The 23,334-nt window shown below is 40.5% G+C and overlaps 1 protein-coding gene across 2 annotated transcripts in view; it reads left to right on the top strand.

Moving 5' to 3' along the window:
• The window catches only part of FLI1 (Fli-1 proto-oncogene, ETS transcription factor), a 334,273-nt gene extending 316,970 nt beyond the window's left edge, over window positions 1-17,303 (top strand). For both annotated transcript variants that reach the window (XM_069224503.1, XM_069224504.1), the window contains exons 7-9: window positions 8,328-8,390; window positions 11,640-11,687; window positions 12,732-17,303. In XM_069224503.1, the coding sequence (XP_069080604.1) occupies window positions 8,328-8,390; window positions 11,640-11,687; window positions 12,732-13,261 (641 nt within the window). In that variant the 3' untranslated portion in view covers window positions 13,262-17,303. The remainder of the gene's footprint in view (window positions 1-8,327; window positions 8,391-11,639; window positions 11,688-12,731) is intronic.
• Window positions 17,304-23,334: the final 6,031 nt, after the last annotated feature.

Genomic DNA, 23,334 nt, shown 5'->3' with positions numbered 1-23,334 from the left:
CCTGCAGGATCGAACTCCTAGGGTATTAAATTCTCTTCTCAGTAGTTCCGTTCTCTGACTTCCCAGAGCTGGGCAGATGCAAACCACATGGGTTAGGGTCTCCCTAGATTGATGACATAGTCTGCAAACCTGTGGTTGCGGCCTGGTCTCTCTTTTCCATTTTGGGAGGAAATCAAGAGTTTGTAGATCTCCCAACCTCATACGTAAGAGGCTCTGTTTAGGTTTTCGTGCTAGTGGGGCGGACAGGATGCGTGATTCCTTATCCAATGCATATTAATTTAGGACTAGCCATCCATTATTGCAAGGCCTACCTCTCCCATAAGATATTGTTGGAGTTTTCTCATTACATTTAATAAGCTGTAACTTTAAAATGGGAGCAGGTAACCCAGTTCATGTTTGGTGTTTTTCTAATTCTAATGAAAAATCCTCTTTTATGGTGTTGTCCGACTTTAAATTACCATACTGAAAATGCCATTGCTAGAAAGTTGGCATTATCCTGGCTTAGCCACTGAGTGCCTGCAGCCTCTCTCTGATCACATGACTGAGTGTAGCTGACAGTTGGGCTTTATGTATTCCTCCTAGACAACCACACACAATAGAAAGCTTAGGTGTGCCTGGATGGGCAATCACTTGTAGAATGGGAGGTAGGATCTTGGAACAGCGCTACTTACACATGAATAGGCCGTGTTCTGCTTCCACATATAGTGCTGCATACCCACTGTAGTCTGGAGCCAGGACAGGGAACACAGGATGTTTGTGGACTTCAAAATGAAACCTCTAGAAGCTTCTCCCACTTCAAAGGCAGAGCTAGGTATAAAAACTGGACATCAGACACCAACTGTTCAGTAGACTTCTTGATCCATGAACACTCTGCCAGGAAGATGGTCTGCTGTGCTGCTGAAAGGACTACCATTCTGCTGGACTGCTGCTCTGAATCACTGTTACACTGATGTGCTGTCCTGCTGCCATCTTGGCTGGGTGAGAAGGACTGGACCTGCATCTGTTGAACCCAGGACACCAAAGTGACTTCAGTAGCTAGTTGGCTGGCCTCCTGACTAGTGCCTCAAGGACAGAAGGCTTCAACACCCTTGAACGCAGCACCTGGACTCTGCCATCTGTGAGTCTTAGCCTGCCAAGTGGTGTCACCCCTGTCCTAGCCCCTTGGAAGTGGGCCTGAAGGTGCTCTGCCAACGCATCTGTGGATCCAGCAGGATCGATGCATCTCCTCTGTGGGCAGCACAATCCTGAACAGAACAGAGGCATCACGAGAAACAAGGTTTCTCTCAGCACAAGGACCTCGCATCGACCCAGCAAATCTCATCGAGGCAGCCTCAACAATGACAAAGGCTCTAGCATCTCAGCCTGGTAGCTCCTCAGAACCGACAAATCACCTTGACTGCACAATGCATCCTTGAAGTTGGACTACACATCGCTAGCTCTTGTTGTCTGGATCCTCGATGATGACACAGAACCTTGCATCGCAGCTTTGCATCTCCACAGAACCGATGCATCATCTCAGCTGTGCAATGCATCTGTGCCAAGGTACCTTGCAATTCTCCGCAACCAGGATATACGGTACTGTTGTTTAGTGGCCTAACTCGGACCCTGTAGCTGGCCAGCACTTCAATGCAGTCAGCCTGAACTGGTGACTTTGCCCTGGTCCATTGTGACCAGATATCCACAATTGGCGCTTTGGGGTTCTTGCGCTATTTTCACGGAAACCTTTATAATTGCATATCTGTTATCCTACTAGTTTAATTTTTGTCATTTTGGTCTTGTTTCATTTATTAAAGATTAATCTTTTTTCTACAAATGGTGTGGGATCTTTTTTTGTGTGTTTTCACTGTATTACTATTTGAATTGTTGCACAACTACTTTACAGGATGCCTCTAAGTTAGGCCTGACCAGGCTACAAGTGGGTTGAGCACAGGTTAATCCAGAGTTTACTCATGGCTTCACCCTGACGTAGATTGCGGTTTCTGTTTGAGTAGAGTTTTACCCCACTCAACAAGCAACCCAGTTGTTTCTTACACTGGTGATCAGTGGTGAGGATTTGGACTTGTGTTCGTGCAGTGTTTGTGCAGTGTGTTACACTACCATCCCGTATAAGCAATTCAAGGCTAGTTTAGTCCTTTTAAAATTCTCCATTGTTTTCAGTTTGTCTATTTGACCTTTTCCTAAATTCAAGTTACCTGCCTTTGTTAATACCATGGAAGCGGAAAGGTGCAATGTGAATAAGCTCAGAGAGACTGAGCTGCAGAAACTCTGCAAGGAGAGAGGTCAATGTGAAGGAAAGAAGGCCACAAACCTGTACCTTCAAATAGCCCTCTGTGCCTATAAAGAAGTCACAAGGATGCAATCCCAACCTGAGGATTCTGAGGATGAGAATCCTTATGTGCAGGATTCTGATGAGGGGGAACTTGATTTAGGAGTGGAGGATGACCTGGCAGTCTGCCCGAGCAGGAGCTCCCAGAAGAGGGAGGTGCTTTACCCACTGAGAGAAACCCCAGTGTGATGGTAGGAAGTAGTGTGTCTTCAAAAGGGCTGTGTCCAGAGTGGCTGGAGAACAGAAAGTCAGAAAAGGAGTTCAAACTGCAGTTGGTAAAAATGAAACTTGAGGTGGAGGAAAAGAAGGCTAAGAGAGGCTTAGCAGACAATAAAATAGTGCTGGAGCACAAGAAGAACCCGCAAGACCTGGAGAACAGAGCTAAGCAGAGCTCAGAATCCAGCAAAAGTGGAGGCAGCTTACCTGTAGTGTCTGAAAGTGATACGAAGGTCTCCATATCGAAACATGTGGTGCCTTACAACTTGGTAGGTGATGATATTGACAAGTGGCTTGCTGGAAATGAGGTGGCCTCGAGGGCGCACAAGGTTCCAAAGAAGCACTGGGGGGCATATGCCTACAGTGGGGAGGGATACACTACTCATTGAGATAGTAGATGAACAGACCAAGTAAACCATTCTTGTCGCTAAATGTGGGCTGACTCCTTAGAAATACCACCAGAGGTCCAGGGTTAGCCACTGAACTCCAAAACAGTCCAGGGCAGTCTTATTAGATTACTCTAGTTGGTTGGATGAGGGGCAGCAAAGTTAAAGATTATAATGGGTAGTACAACCTGATTCTGAGGGAGCACATAATCAATGTTTGGAGCTTCATTATTAAAGGTGTGGGCCCCTTCAGACGCCCTGTGATACAATATTTATGCAATTGTGCTACTTTACATTGAGTATACATATATCATTTGACAATAACTATTGTTAATAAACATGGTGCCTACAGGCCATCCCTCTGAAGACCATAAGTGCATTTGCAGTGGCTAGGGCCTTGATGGAGATTTTTTATCTGAGGGGGTTTCTCCAAGAAAGTGGTGTCAGACAGGGGCACCAGCTTCATGTTAGTGTACATCAAGTCTATGTGGAAGGAGTGTGGAGTAATCTACAAGATCTCAATACCTTACCACTAAGGGGCTTGTTGAAAGGTTCAACAAGGCCATTAAAGGCATGATTATGGACCTACCAGAGCCCATGAGGCAGACATGGGATGTCCTCTTGCCCTGCCTACTCTTTTCATACAGGGATATACCACAGAAAGGCGTAGGGTTCAGTCCTTTTAAACTCGTCTATGGTCATCCTGTAAGTGGACCTCTCAGTTTGGTGAAGAAGGGGTGGGAGAAAGCACCCAAGAAACCCCCTCAGAACGTGGTTAGCTACATGCTAGCCCTCCACAACTAAATGCAGAAGTTCTGGAAGAAGGCTTCAGAGAACTTAAAAGCTAGCCAGGTGATGAAGCAATGGCTTGACAAGAAGGCTACTCTGGTCGATGTTCAGCCTGGCGATAATGTGTGTTTGATGGAGCCAATTGAGCCCAGTGCCCTCCAAGATCATTGGGCAGGACACTATGAGGTGATTGAGAGGAAGGGGAGGCCACCTACCTGGTGAACTTCATGACCACCTTAAAGCCCCTATGGGTCCTTGAAATCACATGCCAAGAGCCCCACTATAAGAAGTTTGACACCACCATGTTGTTGGTGATGGATGATGGAGTAGAGGACAAAAGTGAACCTCTCCCTGATCCCTTGTCATCCAAGGAGAAAGATGGATCAGTGGAGGGTGTCAACTTCTCCCCTACCTTGACCTCAGAGCAGCAGAGGGTCTGTTGCTAGATATTGGGACAGTTCGCCTCGCTATTCTCCCTGACACCTGGGCTTACATATTTGTGTTCCCACAATATTATAGACACTGGTCACAATCCTACTGTCGAAAACAGGATCTACAGACTGTCAGACAAGGTGAGGGACAGCATCCAAGATGCTTGAGCTGGGATGGGAGTGACAACACTTCAGTAGTCTCTGGTCCAGCCCAGTTGTGCTGATTCTGAAGGCTGCCTCACCAGGCACCACACCAGAACTCTGGCTCTGTGTGAACTACAGGGGGCTGAATTCATCCACAAAGACTGATGCTCAACCAATCCCCCGAGCTTATGAGTTCATTGGTCGGTTGGGGGCTGCTAAGATCCTGAGTACTTTTGGCTTGACTTTGGGTTACAGGCAGATTGCTCTAATTGATGGGGCTAAATAGAGGTCGGCATTCAAGATCATGGCCTTTCACCTGAAAAATGCCCCTGCCACCTTCCAGAGGCTGATGAACCATTTCTTGGCTGGAATGGAGGCAATTCGTTCTGCTTACCTGGATGACAAAGTTGTCTTCAATAGCAGCTTGGAAGACCATCTGTTTCACCCCAGGAAGTGTTTCAAGCAGGCCTAATTATCAAAGCCAGTAAGTGCCAGATGTGACAGGGGTCTGTAATGTATTTTGGGCACCTGGTGGGTGGGGGTAAGGTGCAGCCAGGCCAAGGAAGAAATTATCTTGTCTTTGGAGCCCTCCAAAATGCAGACTAAAGTGAGGGCCTTCCCAGGCCTCACTGGCTACTACAGGAGATTTGTCAAGCAGTATGGCACCATTGTTGCCTCCTTGACTGCTCTGATTTCACAGAAACAGCCAAAGGAGGAGATCTGGACAGGTCCAGCAGAAAATCTTCGACTCCCTCAAATAAGCCATGTGTACAACCTTTGTATTTAAGCCCCTTGCCTTTTCCAGAATTGTTATTGTGCAAATTAATGCCTTAAAGTACAGCATAGGTGCAGATTTATCACAGTTAAATGAGGAGGGCCTATACCAGCCTGTAGTCTTCATTACTAGGAGGTTACTACCCTGGGAACAGAGGTGAAGAGTGCTATCGAAAGGGAAGCATTTGCTATGGTCTGGGCACTGAAGAAACCAATACCCTACCTGTTAAAGGCTCAGTTCTGGGTTCAGACAAACCACAGGCTCCTCAGATAGTTGATACAGATAGGGGGCGAGAATCCCAAATTGTTGAGGTGGTTCATCTCCTGCAGAGAATGGACTTTATGGTAGAACACCGTCCTGGGCCAAACCATGCCTATGGTGATGGTATCTCCAGGTTTTTCCACCTTAGTGATGAGAACTCCTAGGAGGTTGGGTAGTTTGCCCCACTTTGAGCAGGGTGCAATGCAAATTAGACCTGTCAGCCTTAGAGTGGTCTTCCCCTAAACTTTTGCCTTCACCCCCTCCTTTTTTTGCTCCTTTTTTGCCTTCTGACCTTGTGCTCTTTACCACTGCTAACCACTGTTAAAGTGCATAGACTCACTCTTAAAACATGATGGCATTGGCTTATCCCCAACTGGCATATTTAATTTACATATAAGTCCCTATTTAAGTGGCGCCAGATGTACCCCAGGTCTGTAAGTGAAATGCTACAAGTATGCCTGCTGCGTTTATTGTGCCACCCACTTAAGTAACCCTTTCAAACAACTCAGCAGCCTTTGTTTTAAACTTCCATTTCTACCTGGCAAGATAAACCTTTTGGCAGGCTCCAACCTTTTTAATACATATGAGTGACCCCTAGGATAGGCCCTACCAGCCCACAGAGCAGTGAGCAATACATTGAAAAAGTAAGACATGTAAGTTTAAATTTTACATGTGCTGGAAGTGAAAATCTCCTACATTTCTTTTTTACTATTGCAAGGCCTACCCCTCATAGGAAAACATTGGAGTTACCTTATTACATTTAATATGCTGTAAATTCCAAGTTGGACAGGTAACCAATTAATAATTGGTGTCTTTGGAATGTTATTGAAAAATGTTCTTTTATGGTGAGGTAGGATTTTAAATTAGAATTTTGAAAATTCCACTTTTAGAAAGTTGGCATTTTCATGGCTCGGCCATATAGTGCCCGCAGTCTATTTCTGGATCACATGAGTGGGTGTAGCTGAGAGTTGAGCTTTGTGTATTCCTACTATACTGCAACACACAACAAAGAGCTTAGATGTGCCTAGATGGGCATGTGGACTTCAAAGGGAAACCTCGAGTAGCTTCTCCCACCTCAAACAAAGGTCCAGGTATACATATTGGACCTCAGACACCAACCCTCTAGTACACTTCTGGACATATGGAAACTTTGCTGGAAAGGAGGACTGCTGCACTGCTCAAAAGACTGCCATTCTGCTTGACTCCTGCTTTGCTCTGCTGACCTGCTGTCTGCTGCCCTCTTCCTGGCTGAGAAGGACTGGATCTGCATCTGTTTATTCCAGGAACTGAGAGTGACTCCAAGGGCTAGATGGCTGTCCCCCTGAATAGAACATCAGAAAAAGAAGGTTCCAAAAACCTTGACCAGCACCTGCACTCTGCCATCTTTGAGTCTTACCCTGCCAAGCAGTGCCACACCAGTCCCGGATCCTTTGAAGTGGGGCTGAAGGTGATCTGCCAGCATATCTGTGGACCCAGTAGAAAGTTTTCTTCAGTTCAAGGATTCTGGAGCGATCTCGCAGCCAGCATCGGAACCACCACTGTGCAAAGCTTACCCACACAAACCCTGGCATCGCAAATCTCTTTTCGATGGCAGCCTCAATGATGACACAGGTTCTCGCATGGCAGCCTTGCAGCTCCTCAGAACAGACGCATCATCTTGACTGCGCAATTCATCCTCAACGCCAGACTGCGCATCACAAACCCTTGTTGACGGGATCCTAGTTGATGAAGCAGGACTTCGAATCACAGCTTTGCAACTCCACAGAACTGACAGGTGGCCCCTGGTGAGCCACATATCTTTGACACAGGACCTCATGATGCAACGCAACCAGAATTTAAGGTGCTGTTATTCAGCTGGCCTAACTGGGTCTCTGTAGATGGCCCCAAATCTAATGCAGTCAGCCTAAACATGTGACTTTGTCCTGGTCCGGGGCAACCAGATATCCACATTTGGTGCTTTGCAGTTTTTGCCACAATTTTCACTGAAACTTTTTCTCTGGTGCTACTGTTTGGATTTCTTATCATTTTGGTCTTGCTTTATTTATTAAAGATTAATCTGTTTTTCTAAAGATGCTTTGGAATCCTTTTGTAGTGTGTTTTCACTGTGTTATTGTTGGAATTATTGAACAAATATCTTACACATTACCTCTAAATTATACCTGACCCTCTGTGCCAACCTTTCAGCGGATTGAGCACAAGTTAATTTGGATATGCTCGTGACTTCATCCTGACAAGGATTGTGGTTGTTGCTTGAGTAGGTTTTCACCTCCCTCAACCAGAAACCCAATTTCCTACACTCAGACTTTCCATGAACTCCTGGGTTTTATTATGCTGAATGCATTTTCAAACCACTTAGCTTTGTTGTTCTTCAACAGAAATATGCAGTTGTAGATGATAAATGCTATATTACACATTTTGTGTCAAATTAGCGATTGTTTACCCGAAAATGATGAAAAATCAATCTGGGGTGCAGTGTGCTGTATCAAATCAGATAACCATTTGTTACCCAAGTATCAGGTTTTGTCCACATGGATCTACAGTGGAGTTCATTTCACTCCCAATTAGCGCTTACTCAGGTAAAGAAAAGCATTCTTTATAATTTGTTTTGCTACAGAGAACCATTTTCCTCAAAACGGTTTCACTTTTCGGCAGCATGTTGAAAGTTCTCCGCAATTCTGTACAAAAATGTTCATACCTTGATAGAATAACTTCCACCTACTCTAAAGACGTTTCTCATTTGAGAGTAGTAATACCGCTAGCCACTTTTCCTTCAGATGTTTTGATTCTAGCTTTACAAATGAATGTTCACTTCATCCTCATTTCTTGCAATGTATTTTGCCACTAATGACGTTAGACTGTTATGTTTTGGTATTCGATCTTTAGTACACAGTCTCCTTTCACGGTGAGTGAGACATTGCAATAAGGACTTGGGATGCTCTCATCTGTCTTAGTTTACAGTTCAAATTAAAAAAGTGTGAATTTATTCTGTGTTCTTATAGGTCCGCCTGTTGGAGGATCGCAAACTGTAAACAAAAATACAGAACAGCAGCGGCCCCAACCAGGTAAAGCACGTATGATAAGTTGTGTCATGAAACCATACCCTTACCTGTCATGTCATCAGCCCCCTGCCCTGATGGCATCTCACTTCTTTAGTAGGGAGTGATGTCATCAGCTGCCTACCTCACACGGTGGTGTCTTCTGCTCCTACATTTAACCAGCAGCATACTTTGATTCACTGTGATGTCATCAGTCTCCCGCTCTGGCCTGGGAAGTCATCAGCCTTCTTCCATAAACTATGATGTTATTTCCTTTAAACTATGAACTTTGATGTTGTCAGCTGTCCACTATAAACTGCGATGTTACCAATTTTAAAATACGAACCGTGAAGTCTTCAGTCCCACACAAAGAGAAAGAAATCAGGGGTGTGTTGGAAAGAGGTCTTTACTCAAATAATCCACTCCTCATCAGCCTCCCAGATCAGAACATTAGAGCATCTTCATATTAATATAAACGCTGTGTTGGAAGATACACTGAGTTCAAATCATATTACCCCGACATTCCAAATGCTGAAACAGTTGTGATAAAACAGTTACCTACATTTTCAATTCACGGATTTGCATGTGTGTGTCAAAGTTAGACATGTCTGTGCAAGGAAACACTCTTCTCAGGATTCCGATGCACATAGTTGCTTAAATCACTAAACTCTCAGTAAAATCTACAAACTCCATAACACACAACTTTAATAATAAGTAAGAAGCTTAGTTAACATAGAAACACACATTTGTGTCTTTTGAGAAATCTGAGCTTGGTCCTTCATTTTATTTCTGTCTTGCCGGCCATGATGTATATGGTCTTCAATGGATTTTAAATGGGGCACTGGAATTATTGTCGCTTCTTCGCTTTCCCCATATTTATGCATTTGCCATTTTTGCCACATAATCCATCATCTGCTGCATGATCTGGAGATTTTAACGAAATAAATGTTTTTATCGCAAACGGATCAGTGGAAGGCCCTTCACAAAGGTTGACTGGTCACCTTTCCATTGCTTATTTCTGTATTTGTTTGTTAAAATGGTACTAAAATACAAGCTTTGCTCTTACAATGTTAGCATGTTTGCAAATTACACAATAATGATGTAAAACTATCTCTAAATGTGCTCCTTTCTTGCCTTGTCCTTTAGTCAATTCTGAACCATAATTTGTTCTTCCTACCCATATAATTCCAGTGACCCTGACATTAAGTCAGCATGAAAAAAGGCACTGTCAACTTTCAGCATCTCTCCCCCTCTCACACTATCATTTTGATTTACGGAGACAATCCTCCTACCTGCACACATAGAAATCTGTGTGGATAACCTCTTGGAGAAGAGTGTTAGCGTGTCAGTCCTTAATAAGTAAACTTACAAGGTGATGCGTATAGGTCGACGAACCTTTTGATTTGCCTGGAGTATCCTAGCTATAATGTGACCAATGTTCTCAGTAATCAATGCACAAAATTCAATAACCATTTAGACAAATCATTAATCAATAATCAATAAAAGCATCAAGCATTGCACCATGACCTTTCAGTCTTGAATATCCACACATCAGTATACGTTTTAGTAATTTTATTTCCCTTTTTGTTACAATACTAAGTCATGAGACTAATTCAAACGTAATTCAATTCAAATAAAAACAGAATTAGTAGACGCCAAAACCATAATTTAATCAAAGCTTGCATCAGAGTACATTCTAATGCATTACCACAAGTCAATAAAAGAATCAAAGACAATAAATAATTTCTAGTCATGAAGTTCAGCAAAACAGTCCGTCAACCATTTGGCTCTGTAATCTGTCAATCGGCATGTAAGGAACCCTCATCTAACCCAGATTAGCATCAGCATTTGGGACTTCATGCAAAACAATCTATAAACATAAATTCAGAAAACATCTAGCTAAGAATACTATTTAGACAGTGCAGTTGGTACCTAGAAAGGAAAGGCACAAAAATACAATTTAGTCACATTGTCATATCTACATATCCACGGTATGGGTCAGCAACAGAGTCAGTCTTCGTCCTCAGGTCATCAGTTGATCAGCATCACATCAGGCTCTCAGTCAGAGAATATGAGCCCAATGACAGATCCGCGAATCTCTTCTCCCCAATATCGCATCACAACTTCGGAGTATGGTCTGCTGCCTTTTCCCTCCGTCACGTTGTTATATCAAAGTTTCCCAGACCATCCCCCAATTTCCAATTGGTCAATTAATCATACATTATTACCCTAACCAATAATGTCTATGTACCAAGTCTATGAATTCCAATATTTCACAGTTCTTTTGTTATTGATTGGTCTGCTTTATGATGTTCTCATCATCCGGCTCGTCAGGTATCGAAAATGTTGCATCTTCTTCTCCAGTCAGTGTCTTCATTGTTCGAGTCCTGGGAAAGTACATCTACCACACATTACACACTATTAGATACATTTCTAGAGACATCATCTCCTTTCCGTCGGTTCTCATATAAAGTTCCAGTTAAGCATTTTTATTAAACAATAAGCAGTTCACGGTTTGTTCATTTTGTCAGCATTTTCCATTAAACGTTAAGAAATACAGCTTCTGCATGAGGCCTGGCAAGACAAGGCTAAGACACTCGCTAAGTTAAGGCCTACGACTATTGGGAAACATAGGTTATAACTCTCAATACGGCATATTACTACATTAATTTAATACATTTTCATTATTTCATGTATGTTAATCATGCATTTAGTACAATTCGTAAATACTGATGGTTATTCTCCGAGGTCACAATTTCAAACGTGCACATTATTTTTCTACATTATTCATTTTCAACATTATTCAAAATACATAAACGTTCATTAATAATTTCTAATTAAGACATTTGCGTTAACAAGAGTCACCGATTTACTTGGTGGCATCACTGACATTGTCAAACCCTGCGTTTAGTTTCACCAGATAGCGCAAATGCAATAGCCTGCTGCATAAATTCAAGGTGGCCAAAAAACAAGCACGTTGTCTCTTAAATGGTTTAAAATACAGATAAGGCGTTTCAACAACTTCCACTGGCAAGGCTGGTTTGACATCCACCCATTGTAGGTTAGATATGCTCAACCCTTGTTTTATGAAGAGTGATGTCACAAGACATCCATGAAAGTTTGCATTTATTAATGATGATATGATCATGCATCATATTTAGGAGCATTATTTGGAAATAGATAGAGTGATCCTTAACAGAGCTATTTTATGTAGGAGCAAATGTATTATAATATGGAAGATCATCCTCATGATTTGTTTCCATTACTCTTTTGTAGATCCTTACCAGATTCTTGGGCCTACCAGTAGCCGATTAGCAAACCCAGGTAAGACCAGACTTGTCCTCAATCTGAAGGTTTTGAAATCACAGGAATGCATTCTAGGGAACAGGGAAATTATATTAGGGTTTGTGAAATTATAATATTTCTGACATTGTAATTTTGCGAAAGTGACAAACAAAGTTTCATAGGCTGCAAAATTCATCAATGGGTGAAATGTTCTTTCCAAAAAAGGTTTTACAAGAAATTGTTGAACCAAAATATTTTATGAGGTTTTGGTCTTTTTATTTCCTTCGCAACCCATATATTCAGATAAAAGTTTTACATGCTACTTGAAAAAAATTGCCAAACGTGTGAAGTTGACTAAGCTGGCAAAGTTTTTTAAAAAAATCACAAAGTTTGCAAAAGAAAACTTTGTAGGCTTTGCATGCCCTTAGATGCAATTCCCACGCGCCCTTTCATAAATACATGTAAACTGTTGAGTTCAGCCACTGTTTTCATGTTACAAAGCGAAACGGGAAAAAATAAAGTGAACAGGTGTAGTGAGGTACTTAAGGCACAGTAATTGGTCTCGCAGTACGGTTGCAACTTATCAACTCAAACGTGTGTTGTTATTTGCTTCATAACACTATAGTTATAGTATAGTATAGTCATCAGTAGATTTTTGGAATTCTAATGAATAAGTGAGGACTTTTTCATCTTGTTTTGTTCTTAATGTCCATTCTGTTGAAATGCTATAATATTATATAAAAATTTAATTTAATTACTGAAGAACATAGCATATGCAATTTGTTCCATGTGGCTTACCTTCTAATCTAATTGCAATGATAAACAATACAACACTGAATAACACAAAAATACAACGTAAACTGTCATTGTACAATCACACTTTAAATATTTTCAAATAGGGTTATACAGGTCTTGGAAACAAATTTTTGTCATGGTTTCTCAAATATGCTGATTTTTAATGAACTGAAAACTCTCCGGCTGGATATCCATTGAATGTGTACTCTTAATTTGGATCTCCGATTTTAAGCAGTTTCCCGAAATGCAGCATTTTATGTTCCTTACACTGTTGTTTTCTTTTTGCAGGAAGTGGGCAGATCCAGCTCTGGCAGTTTCTCTTAGAGTTGCTCTCAGACAGTTGCAATGCCAGCTGCATTACTTGGGAGGGCACCAATGGGGAGTTCAAAATGACAGATCCAGATGAGGTGGCAAGACGGTGGGGGGAAAGGAAGAGCAAACCTAACATGAATTATGATAAATTGAGCCGAGCCCTGCGATACTACTATGACAAGAACATTATGACCAAAGTACATGGCAAGCGGTATGCTTACAAGTTTGACTTTCATGGAATTGCACAGGCTCTTCAGCCTCACCCAACTGAGTCTTCAATGTACAAATATCCCTCTGAGCTGTCGTATGTGCCTTCCTATCATGCTCATCAACAGAAAATGAACTTTGTTCAGTCACACCCTTCTTCAATGCCTGTGACTTCTTCTAGTTTCTTTGGCGCTGCATCCCCATATTGGAACTCACCAACTGGAAACATCTACCCAAACCCTAACGTCCCTCGTCATCCTAACACCCATGTACCTTCCCACTTGGGTGGCTACTATTAGACAATTATCAATGATTGTCTGTAAGACTTGTTGAGTATTTTTAACTTCTCAAATAGACATTTCCTGGAATTGTGGCATTTGAAATGAGAAGAAACAAGATATAGAATTTTCTCTTTTTGGATAAAGTTGAAATCTAGCTTTGTTTCTTAAAAGTAAATTGATGACAGTAAGCCAGCAGACAAATTCTCTGTTTTTAAATGTAATTGCTCCTGGAAATCCTTGTAACACCTGTTTACAAATGCAAACATAACTTTTGCTATTTTACCAGCTAGAAGCTCTCTTGGTATGGCGTACATGCATTTATGGATTGAACAAGAATCATCATGGTCCTCTCAAGGATAGCCAGGTGTTGTCTACCCCTGACATTTTCTGTTGGAGTATTTCCTTACAACAATGTCCTTCACTAACTGGCATAAGGGAGTAGAGAATTTAATGACATAAAAGGTTCTAAACCTTACTGGAATATCATGTACATTTTATAGACTTTGAAAATGTAAGGGCATTGAGGAGCCTTAAATGTTGGTCAAGGCATTTGAAAAAATAAAAGTGTAGCTGTTAATCCTGCTGGAACATAGTGGTTCTGCTGTTCATGTTTAGAGGCTCATGAGAGAATTCACTGAAGCTTCAGAGCAACAATGCTGTGAGGCTGTACATACACAGCTCCTCTAAACCCCTAGTATCGGGAAATCGGGAAATCAGAAACGGATGTCATCTGAACCACAGGCACATCTCATAAGATACCACTCCACATTTATAGTCTTCCACTGCCTTTCTTCATTATGGATAAGGTTGGAAGTTCTTTAAAATTTCTGGATAGATGGAAACTGTAGTTTGACCCAACATCGGATTTTACCAATCCTTTAATTTGGAAGGAGTTTAACACCAACTTCAGAGATCACAAAGCTTTCTTGTCTGCATATTGAGGGAAGAAAAGAGGAAATGGCCATAGCTTCTAGAACTTTTGTGAAAGTCTGAAAGGAATGCAATTTTTGATATGTAATGATTCGCAAACGCTGTGCGTTTGTCAGACCACCAAAAAAAGGTCAACTTATCACACAGCAAGTTACTGTATAAATTATGCAGATTTATTTTCCTATATCATGCATTATGAAAGAAGATACTTAAACGAGTTGACCTCGGTCACAAATGCAGTTTTAACTATCAAAACAGTTGTTAAATATAATTTGTACATCTTGTTTTATCCATCTGTACATTTGGGCTACTTCTGCCTGTACCAGTTAGAGGAAATGAAAGAAATACTTCCTACTTGTTCTCTTTAAAGGTATTCCAAACATATGTCTAAGCAACTATCATGGTGTCATGAAAACATTTATGCCCGTTTCAATACCTATTTCTTTATGTATGGGAATTTGTATTTATTTGTGGCTTCCATAATCTCTTTATGAATTGTATTACTAGATTACCCATAATGGCATTTGAAATCAAACCCAGCATTTAAGTTTCCAGAAGTCATTCAGCATGGTATGTGAATTCAAAAGTTGCCTTAACCTAGGCCCTAATGGATGGTAACAGACTGAACTACGAACGCCAGCTGGTTGCTAAGTGCTGAGACCCTCTGAAGGGGCACATTGCAACCAACATTGCTTGTTCTTCCTCTGGACACAAGGATAAAGTCAAAACATCAACAGCTTTTACTAGTGTGAAATGTGAGATACTTTATAAAATATAAGGGTGTGAGTGCACTGCATCTGAGGGCATTTTAATGTAGTTATGAATCAACAGAAGACTTGATCTTCCATCTCAACTACATCTGTTGAAAATGTTTTGACATTAGACTCTGTACTAGCTCATCATGTAGTGAGACACTAAACATGTTCATTTTAACACTACTTGGCTTTTACAGCACTCTTTTGGTGGACGTGGTAAAATAACTCTATTTTTCTTTAATTATGGTAGCAGCATTTATACATAACATTGAATGTGACATCCCGACTCAGGTCTGACTGAAATTTATTGTGTGCTTTTCCTTTACTGGTCTCTTGGTGTCTTTGGCCTTATGAACTATGTGCTAATTGCTTTTATTTTTTCAGCACAAAACCTTGTCACAGGAGCAGAAGCACATAAAGTTATGATTCTATTTAATTTGTCAGATCAGAAACGTGTCTTATTCAATAAAGAGCAAAACAGGCAGTTTTTCTTTATGATAAATAGTCTTATTCTGCTAAGGAGGTGGGTTCTATACAAACAGATGATACTAATGCTGTGATTAACGCCTTCCAATTTCAGTTCATGGAGTCTTACATTAACACAAGTAGCTAGGCAATGTGTATTGCCAATTAAATATTACACTTGTTAGCAATTGTATCAAAAGATAATACTTCTTGACTATTATTTTTAAATACTAGAATGAAACACATTTCTAAAAATGTTAAAATATTTCTTGTGTGGAAATTTGAGAGGATGATTCTACAGCCAATTAAAGAGTTTGCCATCTCAAAAAAAGAAAATGCCACTGCTATTATCTTCACTTTAAAATAAATTATAATCATCTCTTAAAGGTAACTGGAATACACCAAAATGAACAAGCAGCTTTTCCAAGAAAAGAATCCAATATCTTGATTTGAACAGAAGAATAGCACACTTTTGTCTCTGCCATCTTTAATAATGCAAAATATGTTGTCTGCAAGTCACCATCTGTTGTGTAAACAGTATTGCTGGTCTGTCCAGAATAGCGGAAAGGGATAATAGTAAAATAAAATGTGCTGATATTGTTTCAAATGGACGAGGGTGGGCACAAACTCTACAGCACTTTTCAAGGTAATATCTTAATTGATAATTTACTTTAAATTCTCTATTTCAAAATAGGCATGTTCATTGTCCATTTTCTGTTGAGTGCATTGACATGTTTTTATTGACAAAATGGATTGTGGATCTGGTTCTGATTAAACATTGTTTTGAATCACAATGTTTTCAATATATGGTAGCTTTGCCAGTTATTGACTTTATTTCCATTGTCACAAGGTGGCTCAGTGTATACATTGTTCTGTATTGAGAATCATTGTAATCCAAAGATCAAAAGTTACTATCCTAGCAAAGTCAGCACAACCTACCATCCTTCCCAAGTCAGAAAACTGAGTTCCATTATACTGAGAGATAGTAACACTTGCCAGGTTTACAGCACTTAGAAATAACTAAACTGTGTTATTGTGTGTTTTACAAGAACAGGTTACTAATAAAATTTGTGTTATTCACAACAATCAACATTCCAAATGCAGAATATATGCATAGAAGGATTGGGATTTACAGTCATCACGTGTCTCATCCTATTTATGTGTACTCTGTAAAACACTGTGGGAGAGAGGTAAAGAATAAACATTACTGATAGTTGTGCTGTCCTGAGGCTTGAAATGTTATGGTATCATTGTGTTCTCTCATTTCCAATAGCTAGCTCTATAGACACACTTTCTAATAACTTGCTAATATTGTACATTCTTAAGTATCCCTAAATATGATCCTTCAAGTGAGGTCACTAAGCTTAACATCTTTTCACCTCGACAAGAGACAATACACAATAAAGTGTGTGTATTCAATGAGCTTGCTCTCACATCTAAGTATAACAAATGTTTTAAATGACCAAATGTCTATTTTTGGGAAGGTAGTTAAAAGGACAATATGTGTGATAAAATGTTATCCCAACCTGTGAATTATATGAGAGGGCAATGTTGAACATGTCATACTTCTAAATCTTTTAAATTATTGCCACATTTCAAGTGTAAGACAATGCGTGGAGTACCTTTAAAGAAAATGCACTGTGGTTTGAGATGTTCAAGCCATAATCACCTAAAGTGCTTGCAGGCTGTGCATATGTAATGTTATTGCAATAATTAAAGCATAACCTTTTCATTGTGCTACTATATATATATGCAATATATTTTTGGGATATTAAATATATATAATTTTGCAAGTAAACTATGGGATTGTTTTTATACGTTGTGTTATTAAATATGGACAAAAGTTGTAGGAAAGCTAACTTGAAAACAATGGAAAAATGTGACCAAATAAATGTTTTTTTTAACTGAAAGGATATTTGAGAATTCTTTGTCTCGTCTCTTGGCCTCTAAATGGAAGTTGTCTCCTAATGTATGTTTGGTTTCAATATCAAGAGGCACTGTTGGAATTGCCTAAAAATAGAATATTATTGTACATACATTCTTATTTTGTGAAATTAAGAGTATTTAGCTTTTTAAAATATTGTTTAACCAAGAACATTAAACACTAAGAAAAGGTTTGGAGAATTACCTAGAATGTATTTAAGAGGTTTTCTCTTCAAAAACTGCAAGAACAAGGGCGTAGAAAGCTGATGAGTGTGGGGCAGAGGATCTCTTTCAGTTTCACAAACATAGATACATTTGTGGGTATTTAGAGAGAGCAAATTGAGCAACAAATCAATGACATGCTATACATGCACACATCTGCAATGGAATATTGTCTAGTGTATTTTAGATTAATGTGTTCTTTGTTGTAATGATTTGCATTTTGTCAAACAGAGCAAAAGCAAATGTCTTGAAGAAAAACGCCTGTTAGAAAAAGGTCTGACATCTTCAAATAGCACATTCTTTGCTAGTGTTTCAGGAACAGAAGGCACACACATTTTATGACATAATATTACATGGAATAGTTGAGCTGAAATATTTAATCTATGACAGCTACTAAGTCAATTAAATTGAACAACACCACTAGAAACTCCTACTTCCTAAAGCATCTTATTGGTTAAAGCAGTACATAATTAAGTAAATAAAATCATGTGTCATGAAACATGGGAGTACAATGGTTCATTCAACTACCAGCAAATCTTGGCTAGGAGTCCTTGGCATTGTTTGTGGAGAACATCATTCCCCCTTCCCTCCGAAGGGCAGAACAGATTAGACATTTTATACATAGAGGCCCTGACTGAAGCAGTATTTCTTTTGAATTTCTGAAAGAGAGAACACTGGATTCTCATAAATAACCAGGCACTTTCTGCAACAATTCCATCCTCTGAATTTAGATTACCATAGATCTAATTGCAAACATCTCTTCATTTATCTCAGTTAAAGAACCTGCTGTGTTACTTGCTAAATGCATCTCTAAAGTAGTCACTTTTCAAATCTTAGTGTCATTTATGAAAATAAATCAAAACAACAAACACATGTAGTACTGTTGGCTGGTATTTTCTCTCCTCACTTTTCTATGATGGCGTCACTCACTTCACTCAAACAGAGAAGCTAAATAACAAGAATCTGTCCAACGTTGTCAAAGTGTGAAATAAGCAGTCTTATTGCAAATGTAATAAATGTTTTTAAACATAATGCCATACTTCCTAGCATTTAAAATCTAAATAATGCACAATTAAAATTTCAGGTAGTATTCCCTATTACTTTCAGTGTATCATACTTACTACGTCCCATTCATATCTAACACACACCCCATTCTTTCTCTTTCAAAGTTCTAAGACAAGGGTATATTTGTGATTTTTTTACTCACGGTCCTTTCTTATGACTTACACATCAAAACTTCTGAACCTTTTTGCAACTTTTCTTACAATCTTTCCTTGATAATGAAATCTAATGAAGTCACATTCAACTTCAGTCAGCACACAGTCTGCATGTTACCACTTCCATAGTTTTTTCTGTGATTTGTGAAACAGTTCTACAAAGTTCAGATTTCTCAACACCTCTAATATTTAGTAAATTATTAAGGGATAAATTATAATCAACATGGCCTTCTTCCAAATAGTCTTGGTGCATCGCCAAAGAATAATGCACTGAGCAGGACAACTAGGGCAGCTAAAATATGTCACATCTTCTGAAAAAGAAGTAGGTACAGGACTACAAATATGATAGTCAAACAAATATATTATATCCCTATAATACTTTAGTAAACTTATGTAAGAATTGTCTCCAAATTCGTCACTATAATTATTTTTATGATATAAACTATGATCCTTAGTATTCATAGCATTATAGGACTCTGTTATTAACTCGGATTTAGAGATATTTAGTAGGAGGGTATATATATGTCACAATAGCATGGCCACAATAGCAAATATAAAAATATATTCGGAAAGCCAAGGTGCCTTTCTCTTCTTGCAGGCATCTTCTTCAGTTACTTTTTTCAAAACAAATGTAATTTTAAAAGCCAAAGTAGCAATGGAAAAGTAATCCAAAGTAATCACAAAGTAATTCAAAAGTAATCCAATCCATCAAACATGGCTTAAAAGTAATACAAACCTGTCAAAAGCAAAATGTCGAAGAAAAATCACAGTCTTTCAGAATTCAGAGCAACAGTTCACTTTTTTATCAGGAAACTTCTTTAGCATTGATGATTTCATAATTCATTTCTCATTATGTGGGCTTTTCAAGCAAATATTTTAAATCTTTCAAATCAATGTCTCTTTCTTTTGGCACAATTCTTGTCAACTAGGCCCATTTAGTTGCTTTGTATTTTTTGTTTGGTGCTCTTACTCTTGTAGATCTTATTGTTGTAACATCTATTGTTGACTTCTCAAATGATAATTCATCAATGATTTCCTCAGTCTCTTTGTTACCTCTTTCTTTCACTGTTTTAGTTGATTTTTCATCATGTTTCTTCACAATGTGCAAGTGGTGCACTTTGATTTGCTCTTTGGGTTTTCAGACTTACTTTTTTCTTCTTCTTCTTAAACTCTTTATCCCCTCCCCCTCTGAATCTACACAGCAAGGTGGAGTTTAGATTTTGCGAGTCAACTGTCTGTGTAACCATTTCTTCATGTGCTGCACACACTCATTTTATTTAAGCTGAGTGTATCAAATATGGCTAACCTCCACACTTTACAGCTAGGTTTGTCACCAGTATGACTTGGTGTTTTCCACTCTACATGGTCGAAAGAACCAGTTTTGTACACGCATCCTCACCAAAACTGAGGCACTGGGTTCCCAGTCATGGTAAGTATTAATACTTATAGTAGGTATAGCAGGCTTCCCCTTCTGAAATATAGAACATACTGTATCAGCCAAACCTTTGAAGGAATCCAAAACCAAGTAAGCAGTAATAGAAGCTTAGGAAAGGCCAGTAATTCTCATGGCCCTTCCCATGACTACTTTGACTGCACCTAAACTAGTTTACCTATGTTTAGTGCTTATCATGCTGAGTAGTGCCAAAGGAAGCACATCTGGCCTTTCAAACATGTGGAGGCACACATAGGCCCTCATTCTGACCTTGGCGGTCTTTTCGCAAGACCGCTGAGTTACCGCCGCGGTGAAGACCGCCGACCGCGGCGGTGTGCCGCTGTGCGCATTCTGACCGCTGGGAGCGTTCTGCCGGAAAACCGCCAGCAGCCACACTGGCGGTCGGCGGGAAAGTGGAGACTGGTCAACCTCCACCGCCACGCCAGCAGAACACCGCCCACAGAATTACGACCCACATTTCTGTGTGGCGGTCTTCTGTTGGCGGTCTTCTGTTGGCGGTCACGTCCCTATGGCTCCCGTCGCCTCCCGGAGGACCAACGCACAAGGTAAGTTGATCGTCCGTGAGGGGAGGGGGTGGGGGGGTGTTGTGTGATGTGGGCGTGCATGGGGGTGTGCGTGTGAGTGTGTAGAGGGGGTGTGTGAGTGCGTGTATGCGGGCGGGGGGTGCTGCTGTGTCTATGGGTAATGTGTGCTGTTCGGCAGGTGCGCATGTCGGCATGTATGTGTGCGGGTATGTGTCCCCGTTGTGTATGTGTGTGTAGGGGGTGTGTATATGTGCATGTTGGGGGTGTGTGCATGTCGGGGTACATGTATGTGCATGTCGGGGTGGGGGTGGGGAGGGGGTTCGTACCACCTCTGGGGGGTGGCAGGGGGGTGGAGGGTGTGGGGGGAGGACTCGGGTGGGTAGTGGGGGGTGGGGAGACCCCTATCAGTGCCAGGGAAGGAATTCCCTGGCCCCGATAGTGCTTACCGCCATGGTTCGCACGGCGGTTCCCGCCCGCAAGAAACCGCGGCGGTAGGCAGGGTCATAATACCCTTGGCGGTCTTGGGACGACCGCCGGGCCGGAGTGCGCAAACTCCAGCCCCGCGGTCATGACCGCCGTGGCGGTCGGAGTGGAGAAGTAGCGGTCGGTCGCGGCGGGGACCGCCGCGGTCAGAATGCCATTTTTAATACCGCCGGTCTGTTCGCGGTCCGACCGCCGTCTCTCCGCCGACCGCCAGGGTCAGAATGAGGGCCATAGTGTCTAGTTTACTGTATATTACGCCATTCATCAGCTTAGCCACTGCTGAAACTTCTGAATGATAGTTCCAGTGGAAAAATATTTTAAACAGTGCACAAAGTCTTCTTGATTTAATTCTTAAAATGTGTGCCCTTGTCTGTCTCTGGTGAAGCAGGAAATCCAAATCTTTGGATCCACTCCCTCCATAGCAATTTGGCAACTGTCAATGCATCACATATCCTTGTTAGATATGCCACAATCCATTTTGAAAATAAGCAAATGATCACTAAGATCACTAAGATGAACCTCAGACTATTGCAAAGTGGCACCTCTACAAAATGTACCTGTAGTCTTGTGAAAGGATCTGCTGTTTCTCCTACATGGCTCATCTTTACTCTGGTTCTTTTACTTGTAATATTCTATTAACACACTGTACATCATTGACATGAATTTGGTGCAATATTTCAAAAGTGAGATTTGAACCAATGTCCACCATCCCATCAAATCCTAAAGGTACGGGGCATACATTATCCTTGCAATTTGCAGTAAAAATGAATCTGGCAAAGCAGACATCCCATCAGTAGATCTCCATGTTGCATTTTCATCTTGCTTGAAACCTGCTTTTCCTCATTTAACATTTAATTCCAAATTTTTCTCATGTCATTTATTTGAAATGACATTGAGATAAAGCTATTTACATTTCCAACTTCTGCTTCTGAATTCACATTTGTGTGTTCTGGCAATATTGCCAATGTACGCACAATACTTGGCAAACTGATCTGAAAAGTTATTTCCTAATGTAATCATGTCATGTTTAGTTTTGTGTGTAGCACACTTGACAACTACTATTTTATTTGGTAATTGCAATGCATGCAATAAATCAAGACTATGTGGATCATTGTGAATTGAGGTTCCAGCAGAGGTCATGATATCCTGCAGTGATCATGCATGTATGGATGGTAATAGTCAATTCTTTGGCCATGCAGCAAGCTCTAGTAATAGCAATCAATTCAGCAATTTGTGCCAAGGACATTTCACAAGTAAAGTGCCACACAATGTATTTTATTGTGCAAACTGCATAAACTGTTAGTAGATTCCCATGGACTACTCTCAAACAGGAGTCATACAATAAAATCAGTCGATTTGACTGGTACATCTTCAATATCTGGTCCTGGGTTGGCGCACAGTTGCGTTGCAGGAATGCAGTCGTTCACAAATACTTTTATGCCATCATCAACATTTTTATTTCTTGGAAAGCGCAACCGTACAGCAGGGTCTCCTTTCTCCAACTGCCTTATGGGGAATGCATTTACCTCATCCCTAGAATTATGAGAAGGCAGCCTTCTATGCTAAGTCAACATTACAACTCATCCCTCCTCTCCCTGTAAATAAATAAATTGCACAGAAAGATTAAAGATAAACACATACATTCAAATAACAAGGGCTGTAAGAAATAACATCAAAATGTAGCATATAATAAAACACACTGCAATGATAGCTATTGACAAATGTAGTTTTCTAACTATTTGGGTTTTGTCCTGACTTAACCAGGGGTTTGGACTAACTTATTTATGTTCATATCAACTGCAGCGTCAAAGGGATTCTTTCTCCTCCACACCTTCCACTACAAATCACTACACCCAGTTACCTTCCTTACATTCTACCACCTGCCATCTTTCAAATGTATCATGTTACCTTTTGCCTCACACACTTCTTTTGGACACAACCATTTCAAAATGCTCCTCTAGCAGTTTCGCACACGTACACCCAATTTCCTGCCTTTATCACCTGCTCTTTCTGACCACTCAGGTATTATGTCTCTGCACATACTAATCTTGATATATTTTCACTCAGTACCTCAAAATGTTTTCATTCATCGCAGCCTGAGTCATCCTTTCCATCCAGG

The sequence above is a fragment of the Pleurodeles waltl genome, chromosome 3_1 (assembly GCF_031143425.1).
Source record: "Pleurodeles waltl isolate 20211129_DDA chromosome 3_1, aPleWal1.hap1.20221129, whole genome shotgun sequence".
Taxonomy (NCBI): domain Eukaryota; kingdom Metazoa; phylum Chordata; class Amphibia; order Caudata; family Salamandridae; genus Pleurodeles; species Pleurodeles waltl.
Note: the sequence above shows the minus strand (reverse complement) of the source record. Positions and strands in the feature narration are given on the sequence as shown.